Source organism: Phaethon aethereus (assembly GCF_964289735.1).
Source record: "Phaethon aethereus genome assembly, chromosome: 7".
NCBI classification, from domain to species: domain Eukaryota; kingdom Metazoa; phylum Chordata; class Aves; order Phaethontiformes; family Phaethontidae; genus Phaethon; species Phaethon aethereus.
In genome coordinates, this window is record NC_138583.1 from 30286310 (window position 1) to 30306780 (window position 20471).

The 20471-nt window shown below is 50.1% G+C and overlaps 1 protein-coding gene across 1 annotated transcript; it reads left to right on the forward strand.

The window, feature by feature from the left end:
- Positions 1-17018: 17018 nt before the first annotated feature.
- ADRA2A (adrenoceptor alpha 2A) lies at positions 17019-19791 on the forward strand (the record flags this gene model as incomplete). The annotated part of the gene is made up of 1 exon (XM_082002560.1): positions 17019-19791. One exon carries the CDS (start codon positions 17019-17021, stop codon positions 18351-18353), a length of 1335 nt encoding a protein of 444 aa, XP_081858686.1. The 3' UTR covers positions 18354-19791.
- Between the last annotated feature and the right edge of the window lie 680 nt (positions 19792-20471).

Genomic DNA, 20471 nt, shown 5'->3' on the forward strand with positions numbered 1-20471 from the left:
CCCCTTGTGTTTTCAAGCATCTTGGTCTCATTCCCTGTCTGCTCTTCAATCTCATTTTTATAAGAGTTGATGGGATTGAATTTGTTTAGTTTGTAAATATGTTGATTATTCACCTTATTAAGGTACATCGTTCATGACTGTATGATTGGAGCTGACCCTCTCACACACAAATCGTTGTGGAGAAGATGGCTACCAAAATAGTGCTCGTTACACTCACTTAAAAACAAACTATTCTTTTCCTTACACTTATAGGAATAAATAAAGCTATGTTTTAATTCATTATTATATTAAAAACAGGATATTTTTTCAAACTATCTTTGTACTAGTATGGTTGTTGCAATGCCATATATTCCTGAGCCCTGTTTTAGGAATTTAATTTTATGCACTGAGGTAAACTCTTATTTTTTCAATGTCTCGAGAGATTTGAATAAAAGCAGTGTGAGAGAAGTTCTGGTACAGGAGAAGTCAACTCAGAAGAATTTGAAAAGTTCTTTAAAATTATCTGAAAGTATATTAAGGTATTAAATATGTGGCATGGATTGGGAATAGATACATATAAATCCATATAAGTACATACATGGATCTATATCCAAATCTATACACAGATCCACATGAATCCATTCAAAACAGTCTTACATCCTGCCATAACAGACTTCTGCATTTCTCAGGATGCTGGATTGTTAACTGGTGCAGTTTCTAAATTGTATTTAATGCCTGATGACATTCAGTTGGACACATGTGCTGGCTTATACATGTTTAAGAATTTTGTTTGACCTAATCAATTAAAGTATGAATGGAAAGAACTTCATCCTGACAAGTGTATGTATACATACATACGTATATATGTATATGTGTATCTGTGTATCTACGAAAGCATAGACAAGGTGGAGAAATTAATTCTTTACGGCATCTTTGCGAACAAGATGAAGAAACAGGTGGCTCCCAGATACTTCTATTAAATATTTATCTTCCTTGCCATACTGGGGAAAATAATTTAGAAGGGTTATCGAAAAGCGTGACAATCTTTACTTTGGGTAAAAATCATGACCTTGATTGCTTGCTCGTAGACAAAATATCAAATTTGTATGTGTCTGTGCCTATGTACATAAGAATATGTACATATACACATGCCCCATAAAGACACTACCCTGAATCACGCCTTGATTTAACAAGCTAAATTACTATACTATAGACTATATAGTATTATGGAAGTCAGGTTAGGTGTAAAGCAGATTAGGGATTTGTTAAGTAATGAAAAGAAGGAATAATTTCTACTGTGACTCATGTTGGTCACATACTGCATTTAAATTTACTAAATAGAAAGTTGTTTGGCAATTCTTTGCAAAAATGTTTTCTCTTAGTATAAACCCATTAAAGTTCTGTCTCTGGCTGTCCCATATTTAAGTTTGTAAACAAAGTTGTCTAGTATAAATGCAGTGGAAATGCTGCACGTAGAGTTGGGTCACCCTGTTGTGTAATTGGCACTTTTCCATTTACCAAATGCTATTGGAAACTTTTAAATTCATGTACCCTTTTTAGAAAGAGATTTGGATTGTAGAGTATTTGCTTTGCTGCCTCTCTTGGATTTAGGTTTTCTCTGCAGTTTTGTCCATCTTTTGCTAATGTTGTGTGAGAAAGTGCATGTTCAGACTTCTTGAAGGTTGTACTTGCCTCATGTACATGATTTAGTAAATTAGCACTCGAACTGTCTAGCTGGTTAGCACTTAAACCCAATGTGTCACCTGGAATTCAAGTACCGTCTTTAATCCTGGGAGTCTGAAAAGTAGGTTTTATTTAACAATTAGAAAACTTTGAGAGGTCTTTTTTTCCCTTTTAATTTTTTTTTAAACCAAAAAATAAATTAAATTTCTGAATCAGTACAAACCCATATCAGGGGAGTCTTTATATCTGGATGCAACTAAAAATTTTCATAGTCAGTATTACACCTCGGTTGTATCAAATCGGCATGCCAGAATAGCTTCTAATTAGAAATTGGAAATGTGCAGTTGGTGGTAACTTGCACAACACAGTCTTCAAGGCATAGTAAGGACAATTACAAACAAATGATAGCACCTACAAACGGGCTTTGTTTTTACATTAGCAAAGATCAGAAAATTACGTTTATTATTCTGATGTTTCGGTCTTAACCAGGACTGCACAGGACTTTTGCCGTGGAAAAATAAAGACCACACTAATTTTGTGGTTCAAAGCTAAACAAGAGTGTAAACAGTCTACAAAAATGTACTTTTCATCTGAATTATTGTAATGTTGATTGTTATGTCTATATAAAAGATTGCCTTGCTTTTTTATAAGAGTCCTTCTGTATCAATGCATTCATTATAAATAGTATATTTGTAAATAAGCTGCCACTGAGTCTCTTGAAAGTTTTCTAGTATTTCTAGTCTAACATTAACTTGGATGTAAGTCATACTTTTGCAGTGCCCCGAGTTATGAAGAACTGCTTTCACATTATATACTTATCACTCTTTCTAAAGATTTTTTTTTTCCCAAGTAAAATATAGATTTTTTCATGTATAGCAATTACAGGAAACTTCAAAAGTTGCATGATAGTAACTGCTTTACTCAGAGACATGTAGGTTGGACACCTTTTACAAAGCAAATGTTCGTAAAATCTTTTACTTTCATTTTATTATAGTACAGTAGGAGATACAGTAAAATAAACCAACACTCTGAAAGGGAAAATAAAAATCTTGGGTTTCAGTGCAAAATGCATTTCAACAACAACAAAATTAAAGGAGGTATAGAATTCTGGTGCCTGAAAGACAGACACCGGCATTAAACTGGTTTAATAAAAGACAATATTGCCAAGCTGATAGGACATAGCTCTAAACCGATGTCTTTTAACTCTCTAAAGCTCATTACGACAGACACTGTTTTAAGAAGGTCATGCTTACGTCATGTCCTACAAACAGAAAACTGCTAATATCCTTTGAAATCAGAATAGAAAGGCCTCGGCAGTTCGGATACGATGACGAGGAGGGTGGCACTGGTGTACTTGCTATAGCTGATAGTTTAAAAACCGAAACAGGTTCTTGTAGTGTGCAGCAGGCACTCGTGCAATGATCTGACTACCTCTGTCCTGACATCAGATCTCCGCTCATTAAAACCAGTAGAGGGTCTGATCAAACTGCCTAAAGGTCTGTCTTTGAGTCGAGTCGATCCCTGTTACTATAAGTGATCTAGCAGTCTGAAAACAAGCTAAGGAATTGGCCAGTCTCATCGCGAGAAGCGGCTGTCGGGTGCCCTGATGCTGGATCGCGTCCCATCCCTCCTCTCTCCGACAGGGCTGAGGGGCAGATGGGTACGGAGCATAACAGGGACATGAATTCCTCCGGCACGCTGCCCCAGGGCTCGCCAACCGGAGTTTGAAGAGCTTGCGAAAAGGGAAGTGGCATCTGCATCGCTGCATGTATCAGCCGTCAATAGATCAGGCAAGTTCACAGAAGAAAGCGCTTTCTTTTTCTTTAATTCTGAATCTATTTGTATTTCTGGCCTCTGCAACATCCTGCGTCTAATAATTCTACAATATAATTATGTGCTGGGTGAAAAAGTACTTCCTTCTCTTTGTTTCGAACCACACCACCTTATTTCATTTGATGACTCCTAGTTCTTATATTCTGAGAAATTGATGAACAGCCTTTTTTCTGTTCATCTGCTTTTTACTACTCGAGGTTTTTTTCATAAATGGCAGCGTTTTTTCTCCAAGTTATAAAGTTCTAATTTTTTAGCTTCTCTTCAAACAAAATCTCTTCCATTCTATGATAATTCTTGTTGCCTTTCTCCACAGTTTTCTAGTCCCAGCTCTGATTCTTTTTCCTAATTTACGGCCTTTAGCAAGCTGTTTTGTTCTTTGTGTAGTTCTAGTACAGCACTGTTATGAAAATTAAAGTTGAGTGGGTGATAAAGTTTAGTGCTAAACTCCACTGGGGAATAATCCCACTAGGCAATGATCAGTTTGGGGTTTAGACTTCATACGCAAACCACCCACTGCAATAATGAATTGTTTCCGCTGACTAGCTACAACTGACTTTCTTCATCTCTTGCAACTAGGTATGAGAAACAAAAATTAATACTAAATTTTCCATAGTATGCTGATTTAAATAATGCCAGGATTTAAAATACTCTGTTCATGCTAGTAAGAGTGCCTCGTTTTGGAAGATGTGACTTTTAAATATTTCAGCTGGGCTTTTTGAACTGTCAAAGCTCGGTATTTTCTGAAAATATTGGGAAATTTCTCATGTTATTGTTTCTTTGGAAGAGAAGTTGGAGATCAACAGTGAACTGGTTGGGTTTTATTTTCTTCCTTGAAGCCTTTGCAGAAAGCTAGGTAAGAAATTCCCATAGTTTGTTTTTTGTTTTTTTTTTTTAAAAAAGAATATAAGAAAGAAAAATCTGCCCCCAGCCTCAGTAGCATCCTGCTGATGTCAGGATCACTGATCCTCTGGTGTCAGCCAGACAGCGTCGGCAGCCACCGGGACTGTGGAGAACTTTCCTGGTCATGACCGTTTTCTGTTCAAATGATTGAAGTGAGCATCCACAGATGAGCCTGGCCTCAGAAGAATCACTGATGTTGGCTCTAATTGAGTGAAAAGTGAAGAAAACGTCCCGTTTCTGGCACCCTGTGTCCTAAAGGCTGTATTAAAGGCCTCAGAAATGTGCAGACGGCGTCTTGCGTGACTCTGGTGAGACAAACGGATTACATGCTTGTGTAATTAATCCAGGCTAAGCGCTTCAGGATACTGCGTCTCCCAACACTGCTCTCCAGTGACGGCTCCTACTTTCCACTGGTGGGAAGTTGTGTAGTTAGATACCTACTGTGTGTTGAAGTGTTTAGTGTGTAAATGCTGTATAAAATCTGGACACAGGGCAGCTTTATCAAGTATAGCTGGTGCTTTGAACTGTATCTTGGTGGCAACGGTAGAAGAAAGGCGTTAAAGGGCTGGAGATGTCAGTTTTGATACAACTGGGAAGACGCCGAGTGCCTTGAAAGCAATAATTTGTTTTGTTTTCGCAACCCATCTCAGTCGCACAACATACATCATCTCTTCGTACAAGCCTTGCTTCGCTCAGGATTGTACGAGTGGGAGATAATTTGATTACCAAGATCAAATGATGATGATCTAGAGGAGGAGCCATCTGGAGTATCTGAGTGAGCAGCTGGCAGCCTGGGCTGCACAGTTAATGATCTGACTGCATGCCTTGCAACTATTTTTTTGCACTGCAAAACCTTTTAAGAGTCTTTAGAGATCAATCTACCCCACTGCCTCCGAGTAAGATGCTATCTGCAAAATTGCACACAAGTGTTCCCTTTTAAAAGCTCTTTCCACAACAGCCTCTTTCCTTTCTATTTGTAAAGTTTTTCTTTGTTAAGACTCATAATGAATCCTTAATTTGCCGTAGTTTGGTAGTTGCTTCACTTGACCTAGTAGTAGCTGGTTTGCTTTTTGTCCTGCGTTATTACAGCTTTGCTGCCTGAAGCGATTGCCAAACTTCATGTGGACAGTTTTAATGGAATGACATTTTTCCATGAAAACCTTAAAACGTTGTTTGAAAACCGCCGTGGTAAGGACAGCGCAGTAAAACTCTTCTCTCTATATGGCCCAAGCTTTTTGGATGCCCTTCAGCTTTTTTTGGTCCTTGCCAAGTACGTTAACTGAGTGGGAAGCTAAAACTGAGAAGTTGGAATCGTCTGTCCTTGCCAGCGTAGCGGAGGGCAAGAAATTCAGCTAGGTAAGGAGCTGCTGGTCAGCGAGGCAGCTCTGATTTCAGGCTTTTTAAGCTTCTCTAAGTAAAGGACTTTTTTTTTAGGCCTGCCGGGCACTTCCAGCCTCCCAAGAAGCCGCAGCAGTCAGCGCCGTATGGTTCTGCTGCGGGGGACCAGGAGAGATTCCCAGCAGCAGAGTCAGAGGTTTGCCTGCAAAGGGGTGAAAGGCACTGGAGGAAATTCCCCAAAAGCAAGCTGAGCAAAGCGGTAAGCGTGTCCCCTGCGGCCAGCGTCTCCTGGCCGGTGCCGTTGGTAGCCCACACCCAGCTGCAGCTCCAGGGACAGGCAGCCGGGCAGGAGAGCGCGGCCAAGATTCCTGGGTCTGCGGCTCCACCAGATGGATGGTCCTGGAGCTGGGCCACCGCTTCTTGTGAAGAAGCTTTTGAAATTTGTGGGGGTGGGGATGGGTTGATGTTGCATTAAAACAGAACTGTATTTGGAAGCAGCAGAATCCTCCAGGAGAGGGAGGGGCTTTTCCACCAGCGCCTGGTTTTTTCGCTGTGAACCCTTGCAGTGTCACGTCTGATCTCCTCTCCACTTGCGCTCTCACCTCCCGTCTCCCCTACTTCAGATTTCCTTCTTGTTGCAAACAGCTGTTCATCTTGCCCTGGTGCTTCCCACACTGTGCTGAGCTGAAGTGAGCGGAGAAGGGCAGGGAGAGCAAAAAAATGTATCTGTTGGCACATCCAGTTCTTCTGCACTTGCTTCATACCGGTTAGGAGCCCCTTTTTCTCTAGTTCTGTTGCAGAACGGAGACACCAGGAGAAAAACAGGATTTGGGAACAGATGGCTGGGAGAGGGAAATATGAAGGATGGATCTGCTGCGCATGGCACAGCTGTGCATTGCTCTACAGCTTCTCCATTAGCTGCTTGGACATGTGGTTTATAGAGCCCAGACAGGTTTTTACATGGTGTTTCAGAGTCCCTGTGAAGGGGTTTGATGTCTGAGTACTTGCCAGATAAATGATTTGGCTTGGGGTACATGTCAAGACTTGGATAGGAATGAATTTTGATTAAATGACAATTCTGTGGCCAATCTTTGCTTGAAACCATTTTGGAATAAGGATGAATGTCTTAATTTTTGAAGTGACACGGAGCGCTTAGCAGTCTGTAAAGAGTTCTGAAATATATGTAGTGCTTAATAATACTCATTGCTTTTGCTTTAGGAAAACCCGCATGCTCCCACAATGAAATTGTTAGTGAAATATTAATGGGAAAATTACATTCCTGTTTCATACAGACATGTAATTCCCCCAAAACTTTAAAAAATTTAAATTTTCTTAAGATATTTGTTAAAGTTGTTGCAATGGCTTTTCACCACTCTTGTCTTTTCCTCTGCTTAAGGAGAATTGAGGTTGGACTGTAGTGAGGAATCAGTGGTGGTCTTCAGTGACTTCGACTCCAGAGGACTTTGCTGGCCTGGCGAGGTGTCCCAGTGCTCGGAGACACTGGGAACCCTCCTCGGTAGCACCCGAGCCTGGTTCCTGGCTGGGTGGGTGGTCAATCCCAGATGCTCTGCCTGCTGGGCAGCGAGGAAGGTCTCCTCAACAAAACAGGTTTTGAGGGGCTGTCAATTGAAGCCAGTTGCAGTCTGCAATGAGCTGCCTTTCTGAGGATGTGGGGGATGTTTTTAGCCTAGCTGAACTGAAAGGGTGCTGTTAAGCCCTGTGATTTCGGTGGTGCTGTTTTCCTGTCGACGTGTCTGATTGCAGTGGGACTACACCTCTGGTAATGCCTGGATGCTGGACGGCAATTTCCACTTCGTCGCGGTTGTGACCCAGCACATGGCTTGGCCTCAACAAGTGGAAAGAAGAGTTCAGGGCGGGTTCGGTGCTCCCCGTCTGTAGGGGAGCTCTGGCATTTCTCACAGTTTGCTTTCCCTTTCAGTCCTTCTGCCCTTGCATTTAACTGGCGCTGACAGGTTGAGCAGCAGAATTGTACGTGAAGCAGTAGAGATTTCTCTTTTCCCTCCTCCCAGCCGTAGCTCCCGTCCGGTTTCTCTCGGAGTGGCAGAGGGTGTTAAAGACATCGAGCCTTGTGAGGATGGCGATGGCATCCTGTGCTGATGAGAGCACTGCCCTGCAGTGTCCTTCATCCCAGTGCAACGGCAGAACTGTGGCAGAAGAATTTGCTGGCGTTGTTCTGCACAGGGTTGAAAATGACTTCTCGGGGAAAAAAAGGAAGATAGTTTGTTTGTAGCACCAGAGATTAATGTTTGGTGGTATGTATTTAGTTTTCTGTGACATTTCAGGGCAAGACATGGATTATTTTGCTCTCCAATTTTGTATGGCAGGAATTTCCCTTGCTACCTATTATGTTTCCAGGGAAAAGGAAAATATGAGTTGAAAAAGCGTAAGTGGAGATGTATTATACCTCTTCTCTCAGCATCTAGTATATCAGGCTGCCTTCTCAAAGTGCTTTGTCCTGATTACACATTACCACCCTCAGTATAGTATTCCCAGATAGGATAAATATTTCCTGGGGAGAGAGCTATTTTGTATTGCTGAAAAGCAGGTGCCGGTGCTAAAGAAGCAAATAAATCAAAAGCTGGTGTTTAAACTTAATCTGAGCCTCTCAGGGAAAAAAAAAAGCTGTACCTTGCAATCTGCATAGGGATAATTGTATTGTAGGCAGCGAGGGAATGAGCGCTGTAGCAATGATGGATTTCCCTCTGCAGCACGTTGCGTGCAGGACCTGCAAACCACCCTGAGGATGGAAACTCCCTCCTGTGCCCACCGGAAGACGAACATTTCTGTCGGCTTCCCGCTCGCCTGGCTACGATCACGCGGGCTGGGAAGGTGATGGACCATCCGCCAGCTGGAGTGTAAACGCGGGGCAGCCCCTGGCCCAGCCGCGAGGGCTGCACCCGCTCTGTGAGCTCTCCTCTCCCCGAAGTCCCCCCGCAGGGGCAGCTCCCCCATCCTTCCCTCCCACGGAGCGGATCCACATGCAAACCTTCCTGCCATGTCCAAGCAGGTGGATTGTGGCCGGGGTGTGGGAAAGGGGCCTGACCTTGGGAGAAGCGTCCCCTTCCGCGTGGCCTGATGGTGCCGGGGCAGCGCAGGGAGAAAGCACCTTCTAGAGAGCTGGTGAAGGCAAGCTCTCCCCAGCACCCCCGGCGCTTGTGGCACGCAGCTGAGTCCACAGCAAAGGTTTTTCCTTGAAGGTATTTGTGTCCCTTTCCAACACCCTTCCTCCTCCACCCCCCACAGCCCTGGCTGAGGGTTCAGCTGAGGTGGGGAAAGAAAAGCCACAAGTCATTAGGACTCGGCTCACTCTGCCATCTTTTCCTGGGGGTTAGCTCAGCCTGTGTCTTTAGCTAAGCTGGGTTTGATCACTAGGAGACCTGGCTTTGCCCTGCCCAGTGCTGCTCTTTCACACCCTGGTGCTTCCCCGGGGTGAGCCAGGTGGTTTTGGGGAGAGGCTGGGGGCAGGAGGGTCAGAGGTGGTCACTGGTGCCTGGGAGGAGAAGCTGCAGCAGCCTGTGGGTTACAGCTGGGGTGGGGGCACAGCAGGGACACAGCAGCAGGGGTGTGGGCAGAGGGCCCTGGGATGTGTGTCAGCCTGTGCAGAGGAGTCTTTATACAGGGCCGTGGTTTAGGACTGGGGGACTCGCAGTGTCCCCGTGTCCCCCTCCCCACCCTCCTGTGGGCTGCAGGAGGTGTAGCCGCCCGGGGAGTGCTGCCGGGGGTTGTGCCGCCGCTGGGGAGCGGTCCCCAGCCCAGGCGGCTGCGGGGACAACTGGGAGAAGGTGGTGCGAAGAGAGGTCTCCTTCCAGAGCCGGCTGCAGCTCCTGGATGGCTTCTCAGCGTTATCTGCTTTTGCCACTAGATGGTGAAGTACGTAATAAGGGAAAACAGGGAAAGTCTTGCTGCGCTCCCCGGCGGCCTCCCTTTCCTGGGAACCGCGCTGCCAGGCTCTGCTGCCCGGGAACACGGCAGTTTCGGGCAGTTACCCCTGGACCCTTTATACGGCTCAGCCTTCAGGAACTGCCGCTGCCACCCGGGCTCTTTGGTGGTTTTAACTCTAGTGCTGCCACTCTGGACTCGCGTCGACACGGCGAGCTGGCGTAAACGGAGACGGCAAACCTGCCTGACGCAAGTGCGCGTGGAGAGCTGCCTCCTGCTGTAGCAGGAGGGGGGGTTTTTGAGGGGGGTGTACAATCTGCTCCCCCTTTCCCATGATGATCTGAACCTGCTGTTGCGACCCACACCTTGCCAGGTGGGAACCGCAACCTTCAGTCCCTGCTTGGCTGCTCTCTGTTGTACCCTCTCTTTTCAGAGCTGTTTGCTTTGCTGGAAGCTTTGCTCTGGCCGTGCCGAAGGAGCTTGCCGGGGATGCGCAACGAACTGGAGAGTTACAGCTCACCTGGGGCACCTCTGCCTTCGTAAGAGGGATTGAATGAATATTGCTGACTGCAGCCCCTGGCCCAGAGGTAGCGTCACTGCGTCAGTCTCAGATGGAGATGGTGAAGAACGGGGAGGGAAAGGGCAGAGACGCGCGCTCGGGCCTTAGGGAGCGAAACGTGAATGAACGAGTTACTTCTCAGCTGAGTAATTGAATGTTAACCTCTCCCAGTTGGGAAATTAAAAGCTTTAAAGTGAGGGAGCCTCAATTTTGCCTTAAACATGGGCTGGCTCTGCTGATGAAAGTAACTTGTTGAGCTGCAGAAACTTGATTGGTTTCATTTAGGGAAGGTTACAAGGAAAGTTAGCGGCGCCCAACCTTCCTCCTCTCTGAACAGGCGCCTCTCCGCATGCCCAGGGCTGCCTGCTCTTCCCCTGAAAACCTGGTTAAAACCCCCTTCTGGCCATTTCTGTACCGTTCCCTCTGTGGCCAGCTGGAGGGGCTGGTGGCGGTGCCCTGCCGGCCCCGGCCCCGGCAGCACAGCAATGCTCCTGGCTCGGCTGTCGCTCGCTGGGACAGTGCTGCGGGGGGAGCCGGCTGCCGTGGAGCTGGAGCGGATCAGGGAGCGCCCACGGGCGCAGGTCTGCGTGGGGGTGACCTCCGGGAGGGAGCGGTGCCAGGGGGTGGGAGGTATCGCCTCCCCTCGCTCTGGCCAGGGCTGGAAGGTCTTGGCTGTGTTTTTGCTGTGTTTTGGCTATATGGTCCCATATGTATGGAAAAGCCCATCGTAGTCCAGTAAAGGGTTTTATGGGGGGCAGTGAGTCAGTCCTCTGAGCGAGGGACTGATGGTGAGCAGGATGGAATGTCCCTGTGATATATTAGGAATGGTCCATAGACTGTTTATTTTTTATTATGTTTCTGCCATGATTGGCTAATTTCAGTGGGATCCATCTTGTGAGCCGGCAGGACAGGAAGCCTGGGGGGGGAAGACGGAGCTGCTCCCCAGCGCTGAGGGATGGTCCCACAGGTATTTAGTTCTGGCCACGTTGCAGGATGCAGCGAGGAGGATTCCCAGCTAGGGAACTGGATAAAAACCGCACTTGTCTGTGCTCGGCACAGAGGAACACGTGTGTGTATGTACTTGCGGGTGCTACAGAGAGAAAATGCACCTTTCTCTCTCCCCTGCCCCAGGCACGAAGTGCCTGAGAGGCAGAAGGCCAGTGAGACGCAGACGGCTGGGGAGGTTTCTTGATGCACATCACTCCTGCAGAGCTGAAACAAGCCTTTAATGTCGCAGAGGCCACCGTGACACCAGGCAGACGCAAAAGAGGGAAAATAAAATAACGGATAAATAAACCAGAGGCTTGCACGAGTGCAGTCCCCATGTCTCAGCCTCACCCCTGACTCTGCCAAGCTATAATCTGTAGCACGGAAATGTTTCTCTTGGCTGTTGGTTTAGGGCTGTGCAATCGAACCTGGTAGTTAAAATCCTGCCGAACGGGGCAGGCAACCCAACAGCAGCTAATGAGGAAAGGCGAGCAGAGCTTTAAAGCTGTTTGCAAAAAAAAAAAACACCGGAGGAGCAGGTGGTCACATAGGATCCATCTTGTGCTGGTTCGAGCCAGCTCTCTGCAGATGGGGGGTAGTGAAGGACTGCTGCGGTAGGTAATATTCAGTGTGCCTCCTTTCCTTCCCCTCTGAACATCTGATACCACGGCAGCATCCCTGCTCGCAAGGGGATTAGGTGCTAGCACAGACCGCTGTCGCAGCTAACCGTTTCCTACTGGTTTATTCAAATAACTCGGAAAAGTACATCCAGCAGCTGAGTCCAGACAAACTCTCTTGAAAAACATGGCTCTGCAGAAGCCATTGTGGTGAGACCTATGAAAAGAGCAAAACCCCAGCTCGCATGTGCAGTGGCAGATGGGGAAAGGAAAGGCTGTGGGTTTGTGTGGGTTTCCTCCTGTGTGTGCAGGAAGAAGAGTGCCTGGGGTTCCAAAGCAGCTGGAAGGGTGGCCAGACCAGCCACACTTATGATGATTTTTTTTTTTAAAGTAATTTTAAAAATAAATATGAATCACAGCATTTGAAACACCTCCCTGGAAATGGATGGTGTGCTTGCTGTATTACTTTGTATTTACTTTGTGGTGGCACCCTCATACAGCCAGCAATGGCAGGTTTGCCTGCAGGACGTGTATGCCTCTTCCCCTGATAGCTCCTGTGGTGTTTTTCCTCCTGGGATTAAGAGGAAAAGGGGAAAAAGCATTTTCTTTGCCTGACTTCGGTGCATCTCTGCCAGCTTGCCCTAGACCTGGAGAAAAACTGGCCAAATCGAAGCTGCCGTGAAGGGCAGTTATTAGTCCACAGGGTGTCATAAGCCATAGGATTTCAGTGTGTTACCCCCCAAGGGAGCCCAGTTACTAAAGCAAATCTGCCTGAAAGACACTTTATTTTGTTTTATTCAAATACACCCAGTAGCACGATCAAAATCCACAGCTACAATGAGGGCTTCCTGCCATGGATACGCAAAGACTGAGATAAGTGCAAACGAGCAAACCACAGATCACCTAACGAAGCAAACTGTGACTGCTGTTTACCTCTAGTCGCAGGGCACCCCGTGGCTGCAAACCAAGGCTCCCCTCTTTCATGGCTTGTGTCAAGTCGGCACAGAGCTGCTCTTGAAAGGTTCTCCTGAGAAATAATTTCTGCACCTCCTTCTAGTGGTTGCCCCTTTCGTGTGGTTCCCCCCAGGGGTCTGTGCTGCCATGCCTTGAGGTAGCTTTCGGTTTGTCCAGCTTCTGTAACCCTGAACCAGACTGTCCAAAAATCAAGTCTCAGTCCTTCAGCAGCTCTTGTTACTTTTTTCCCTGCCAGAATCTCGCTGTTCTTCTGGAAATAAACAGTTCCTGGGGCTGCTTGTTCAAAACACACATTTTGCAGCCTTATTACTATAGCGATTCTTTCCAGAGATTATCTCCCTGTATGTGATTTCGTCTGTGCTGTGAGCAGCTCTGAGACCCCACGAACGTTTCTCAGCTCCCTCTTCCTGAGAGGCAGCAGGGGAGGGTGGTCCCAGCTCCCCCCACGCCACTGGAAGCGATGCTGGAAGCGACGCCGGAGCCGGTGGGTGGAAGGGATGTATAAACATGGAAGCGGTGTGCCTAATTAATGACCTGAAACCAGCCGTAAAGGTCAGCTTGTTTGCGAGGGACGTGCTCGAGGCACACGTGCTGAACGCCAGCTTCGCCGCCGTGCCTTGGAAAGGGCATCGCCGCCCGCCCGGGACGGCGGCTGGTGAAGGGGGAGCTGTCAGAGGAGGATCGATAGCCTTCAGCCTCGCTCATTAGTGCACACCCGGGCTGTCCCCCTTGCCTGGCGAGCCGGTTCTTTCTTGCTGAGAACCCAGACTGCTTTCCTGGCGAAAGGGCAGGCTCCCGCAGCTCTTTGGAGCGCGATGCCACCAGAGAACAGGCTGTTTTCTGGGCTGTCTCGTCAGGCACTTGTTGACTAAGTTCAAACTGCAGAGTCCTTTTGACTTGTATCAACACCATCAGCAGCACGCATTCAAAAATTGAGCATCTGGATGCAGATGGCAGGGGAATGATACCAGAATTTTATTTACTAGCTGTTTTTTCCCCCTGAAGCTTTTCTCTGTGGTCTTCCAGGGGCTACAAATTCAAGTTTCTTGCCTAATCCCAGGACTCTGGGAGCTGAGGCTTTATGAATATTCCAAATCATCACTAAGCTTGGTATAGACTCATAAAGATGGCTGTCCTGTAGAACAGGCTGCACCGTGGGTTGTCATGTGAGATCTTAAGGGTCCGTGCCACCCCAGCAGTTTCCGACCACCTTTCATCTCCAAGAACTGGGCAGAGCTACAAGATGACCTGCAGAGAAAATAAAGGGGAGACTTGGCATCAATAAAACCACAGAGATGTCACACGCACAACGATGGTGGCAGTGCAAGGAAAGTGCCTTTGAGGCAGGCTTTCTCCCTCTCAAGATGAATACACCACCAACCCAGTTGTCCCCTGCTTGCAGAGAGCTCTCTTTCCAGCGGTTTCTGGAACAAACCCTTTTCTTCAGGCTTTTGGCCTTGCTTGTCCACCTTGTGCTCTTTGTCCCAGCAAAGAAAGAGCCCTGACGAAGCTCTGCTCCTGCGACATGGTGGCTCAGGAGCAACATTGTTGGCTGGGTTTAGCTTCAGGCGGACTGAGGGTGTTCAGCCACAAAAGGAGGCAGAAAATCAAGGCAGCTGGTCATGTTTTGTTGTTTAAATCTGCTCTCTGCCTGTCTCGGGGAACGTGGCTCGGCTTTGCAGAAAGCATGGGGGCATGCAGGGTGTTTCCAGAAAGGCACCAGCCCAGGTCTGGAGCAAAGCATCTCGGACAGCCCGTGGTGGCCTTCGTGCAGGTGTGCTGCTACAGCTGCGGTCAAACTGCTCGGAGGAGGAGTCATCCATGCCAGGCAGGGCACAGCCTGTGCTCTCCTGAGCGTCATTCCAAGCAGTGGCCAAGGAGGCCTCGGCCAGGACCTCTGACTCAAGCCCCTGTAGATTCCACATCTGAGGAAGAGGAGGACCCGCTGCTGGGCAGAGCTACGCGTCCTCCTGCACAGCACGCAGGTCCCCTGCAAGGAGCAGAAGGCAGCAGATGCTCATGAAGTCCAGCATCTCCTCGACCTCCGGCCTGGCCTTGCCGCAGATTGAGGTGAGTTCCTGCATCCTTTGCGTCTCCACTTGCCCCTTGCAGTGTTATACGTCTGTGGTTAAGTCTGTTTACTCTCAGAGGTCTTTTGTGTGTGTGTATCAGGCATCTTGGGTTCAATTTACAGGTTTTAAGTCACTCCCTGCAGATTGCCCTTTTACCAAGCAAACCGGCGCAGTGGGTCCTGCACTCCCTTGCTCAAACAGTGGGATCCTCCCTTGTTTTCCCTGGCGCGGCCGCGTGCCAGCCCCAGAGGCTGTGCTCTCTGGCTCGCAGGCCCCATCTCTCCCACTCCTGCTCCCTCTCTCCTGGGCGTCATCGCTCCTGGGCCTGGCTTATAACATGGTGTGTGGCACAAGGACAAAGATGATAGGGCTTCCTCTGTCTTGCAGAGGAAATAGGTTCATCGGCCTGAGCATTCAGCACGGCGATTAATTGAGAGTTGCCTGAATCTGGAGCATGGAGTGTGAGCATCATCAGAGCCATCTGAAAATGAGGGAGAAGAGACCGTGAAGCGAGAGGATCGGGGCTGGAGGCCGTGCGCCATACGGGTGAGTAATCTGTACATGCTGAGAGCTGACAGCTTCGGGGGCCGGCCGGGCTACCAGGTACGTCACCGTTGCTCTTTCGCTGTTAGGAAGGTCCCGTGTTGCTGTTGCAGCCGCGCAGGTGGGTGATGCCAGCCTCCCTGCTGCTGGGGAAGCTCCCCAGGGCTGGGGCACCCTGTGGGGCAGGGCGTGGGGGCAGCTGCCCGCCTGGGCCCTGCTGCCCGCCTCCCTTGCTTCTGCCCGTGGGGCTGGGGAGAGCCAGCGGGCAGCCCGGGGGAGGCAGCGAGGGGTGCCGGGAGGCAGCCTGCTGGGTCCGGCAGCCCCCGTGGGTGCCGCGGGGCAGGAGGGCCTGTGCAGCCGAGGGTGAGCCCGCCTGGGCGGCGGCGTGTCCCTGCCTGCGGGGCGCTGGGGCTCCGCCCGCCCGCCGGGGGTGCCCCGCCCCGGGCGGCGGGTGCAGTGAGGCGCGGCGGCCGGCAGGTGCCACTGCCCCCCCGCGCTGCCCGCGCGCCCCGGCGGCAGCGCCCTGCCCGCCGGGCTCCGCCGCCGCCTCCGCCACGGCCGTGCCCCGCCGCGGGGCTGGGAGCCCGGCCGGGCCGTCCCGCCCCGCGGGTGACAGGCGGGGCCCTGGGCGAAGCGCTGCCCTCGGGGCTCCCGGCGTACACGGCGGCGCGCCCCGAGCGGAGCCGCATCGCCGCGGCGGAGCCCGTCGGTGCCCCCACGCACACGCGGGACAGGGCGGCAGCTTCCACCCCTGCGCGGCCCGGGCTGGCGGCGGCTGCCGCAGCGCCGTGGGTGTCCGGAGCCCCGTGGGCTGCGCAGCGCCTGCACGGCGGTCGCACCCCGCCACGCACGCCCGCCCCCACAAACACGCACCCTGGCCCTGCTGCCTCTGCCCCAGCTCCCCCGTGCGCATTCCCTCCGCGGGTGCCACCCGCCGGGTTTTCTCCGGGCGGGACGGAGCCGCTCCCGCCGTGGGCTGGGCGAAGACCGTGGGGCGCGGGGCACCGGGCGAGGGGCTGGGGTGCGCGCGTCGGGGCTGAGGTGCCGGGGCGCGAGCGGGTGTGCAAAGTACGGGAAGGGCCGCGCAGTGCGCGCGTGCCTGCGTGTGCGCTGGAAGGGCGGGCGTGCGCACGGAGCGAGGTGAGTGTGCGTGGGGCGGGGTGTGTCCGTGTCGGAGCAGGGGGCGGCCGGGGCGGAGCGGCGGGGGGAGCGCAGGGCTGGGCGGGGGATCTGCTGGGCCCGTGTCTCTGTGTGTGTGCGTGCGTGTCTGTGTGTGTGCGTGCGTGTCTGTGTGTGTGTGTGTGTGTCCGCGTGTGCGCGCACCGGGGGCAGCTCCCCACGTGGGGCTGACGCGGCAGCCCCGGCCTGATCCGGGGCTATAAAGCGGCGCGGCGGCGAGCCAGGCAGAGCAGCCGCCGCCGGCTGCAGCCCCGGCCCCGCTCCGCGCCGCTCCGCGCCCCGCTCCGCGGTTCCCGGCGGGCAGCGCCCCAGCATGAACCGCGGGCGCCCGCAGCCCCCCGGTCGCCCCTGCGCAGCCCCACCGCGCCCGGCGGCGCAGTAGGAGCGCGGAGCCGGGCGCGACGCGGGTGGGGCAGGGGGCGAAGGGCTGGGGCGTCCACGCAGCCGGGGTTGATGTTTAACCTGGAGCGCCCGTTCACGGAGAGGGGCCACTTCTTCTCCTCCATGGAGTACCAGCGGCAGCTGGAGGAGGAGGAGGGCTACCTGCTTCCCGGCGCCAACGGCACCTTCAACGACAGCGGTGCCGGGCAGGGCTGGGGCACGCCGTACCCGCTGCACACCACCGTCACCCTCATCAGCCTGGCGGGCTTGCTCATGCTCTTCACCGTCTTTGGCAACGTCCTGGTCATCATCGCTGTCTTCACCAGCCGGGCACTGAAGGCCCCCCAGAACCTCTTCCTGGTCTCCTTAGCCTCGGCCGACATCCTGGTGGCCACGCTGGTCATCCCCTTCTCCCTGGCAAATGAGGTGATGGGGTACTGGTACTTCGGCAAAGTCTGGTGTGAGATCTACCTGGCCTTGGATGTGCTGTTCTGCACCTCCTCCATCGTGCACTTATGTGCCATCAGCCTGGACCGTTACTGGTCCATCACGCAAGCCATTGAGTACAACTTGAAGCGTACCCCACGCCGCATCAAGTGCATCATCTTCATCGTCTGGGTCATCTCAGCCGTCATCTCCTTCCCACCGCTCATCTCCATCGAGAAGAAGAGCGGGCAGCAGGCTGACCAGGGGGTGGCAGGGTGCAAGATCAACGATGAGAAGTGGTACATCATCTCTTCTAGTATCGGCTCCTTCTTTGCCCCCTGCCTCATCATGATCCTGGTCTACATGCGCATCTACCAGATAGCCAAGAGGCGAACCAGGGTACCGCCGAACAAGCGGGCAGAGCGCCCTGAGAAGAGGCAGAACGGCTTCGCTGACAAGGAGGACCTGCCAGCCACAGCCCAGCTCAATGGGGAGAAGGCGGCAGGAGGCGGCGGTGGGCAGGAGGGAGAGGTCAACAGCATAGACATGGAGGAGACCTCTTCCTCCGAGCACCAGGAGAACAACCAGTGTAAGAAGTCTGAGAGACCGTCAAGGGGAAAGACCAAGACTAAGCTCAGCCAGATTAAGCCTGGGGACAGTTTGCCCAGGAAGGTGGAGGAGGAAAGGAACACCAAAGGGTCCCGGTGGAGGGGCAGGCAGAACCGGGAGAAGCGCTTCACCTTTGTGCTGGCAGTGGTGATCGGGGTCTTTGTCATCTGCTGGTTCCCCTTCTTCTTCACCTACACGCTGACGGCTGTCTGCAAGAGCTGCTCTGTGCCTGACACCCTCTTCAAATTCTTCTTCTGGTTCGGTTACTGCAATAGCTCCTTGAACCCCGTCATCTATACCATTTTCAACCACGACTTCAGACGGGCCTTCAAAAGGATCCTCTGCAGGATAGAGAGGAAAAGGATTGTTTGAAGGACCCTTTGCTACGGGCAGGACTAATTCAAGACTTTGTAGGAGAGTAAGGCATGGCTCTCTTGGGCTGTGCTTGTATGGGATGGTTTCCTTTAGCTTGCGAGCAGGAAGCCTTTAAAACCCAAGATGAGCCTGTGGAAACGCCAGGCAGCAGCAGCAAGGAGCAGCAGGCAAGTGGAAGTCCGAGCCGTGGCACTCGGCTTTCCAGGGGAGGATGGCTTCTGACTTGCTTGGTTTATTTTGTTAGCTTTTTTTTTTCTTTTGCCAGAATCTCTCGGTGGATATTTTCACGACTGCTCAGTTTGACTCTAAAAGACGTGCAGGTCTGTGCGATGAACAACAAAGAGGGAGTATGCCACCCCAGAGGTGTTGGCTTTTTTATTTTGTTGTCTTTTTTTCCTGTTGTGTATGTAATTAATTTTAACTCCCTTGTAAAATACAGTATTGTATCCCTGAATCTGAATGTCTTAACTTTTGTAAGGCAAGCAGCTTTGAAACTGTGAATGTTTTAATTATCTTTGACACCTTAAAAGTCCCTCTCTTCCCACCCCTGAACCTCCCCTCACTCAAAACTGCTGAACGACTAAAGCCATTCCCCCTACCTGACAGTTTGATAATATAACCAACACTTCCAATGTCAGGTCTTTTTTTTTGGCTATGAATCTTAGGATCACAGACCTCACCAGACTGGCTAATTTTGGTGTTACTTTTTATGTTGTACCTGATTCTGTTTGATTTCTGTGTTGCCTGTGATATAATACAGCTGAGATGGTAACTGCCCTCTCGTTATTCATTAAAGCAGACCCTGGTGGAGCGGTGGCTTTGCTGTGCAGGCAGGGACGTCCCGGGCGATGGAGTGACAGGCTATTTCCCGTGCGACATGAGGCTTGGGACCTGGCCAAGCTCCCCACGAGTTAATCTCAGTTGATTTTATACCACAGTGCAGCACCGAAATGTGTTCGATGCTAACTCGCTTCCCCCGCCTCCAACTGTAAATAGATAACTTTTCAAAGCAAATAGCAGGGCTCTGTATATTATGTTATCTCATTTATATTGATTTGTGATGGTTTAACTCCTGTGGGATTTCCTGCAGAAGAGGAGGGGGTTTGTGTGCAGAGGCTGTTCCACCTTTCTGAATTAAGGGAGAAGAGTTCAGTTTTTAATCTGCCAATCTCATCTTTCCTAGGAAATATGAAAGCATCCCTCTTTCAGTCTTATACAGGGCAAAACTCCAAAATGGGAAACTTAACTGACAGTTTCTCCAGTATTTTATAGTGTAATTAAGCTTTAAAAAAAAAAAAAAAAAGAAAAAAAGAGAAATGTGTAAATATTGTGAGATTGGAGCAGGAGAGAGAGTTAATACTGCTTTTACACTCCTTTCCTGAAATGTCTTTCAGCTCTTTCTGCTAAAAAAAAAATAAAAAATAGACAGAACAAATCTAACATCCTTGTGCCATGAAGAAGTTTCTGGAGAATATTAAAAGGCAAAACTTCTGAACCATCACAATAAATGAGTCTGTAAGCCTATTAATGTTATGAAAGCAGCTTTATCAAATACTGGCAAGTCATAGAAATTGTTTAGAGAAAGCAAAGTTTGTGTAAGTCTCGTGAATAAGATGAATTTGTGTTCTCTGGAGTCATATGGTACATAGGAAGAGACTTTAAAAAAATACCTTTTTACTTTTGGGAAGTGTTTTGTTGATTTTGCTCTCTCCCTTGATTTTGTAATTAACTCCAAGGGTCCCCGGATGCATCTCGGGACCTGGAGAGCAATGTTTACATTCACTTGCATTTTCAGAATTGAATCCTCGAGAGGCGAGGAAAGCAAATAAACTGTGCTTTACTGTAAAAAACAACAACCACAAGCAGAAGTTGCTATAATGGATGATTATTTTTATTAAATAAAAGAGCGTTTACAGATCAAGTGTGAAAACCCTCTGGATAATCTGTTAGCTGTTTTATTTTATTTTTTTTTCCAGCTGTTCACCGATCCTCCGGCAGCTTTGGTCTTGACGTTTTGTAAAGAACACATTGGGAAAAGCACTCGTGTTTTCTGAAAGGCGTTGTTACCCCAGGTAGGGAACAATGGCTCGCTTCATTGTGCAGTGGCATAATAAC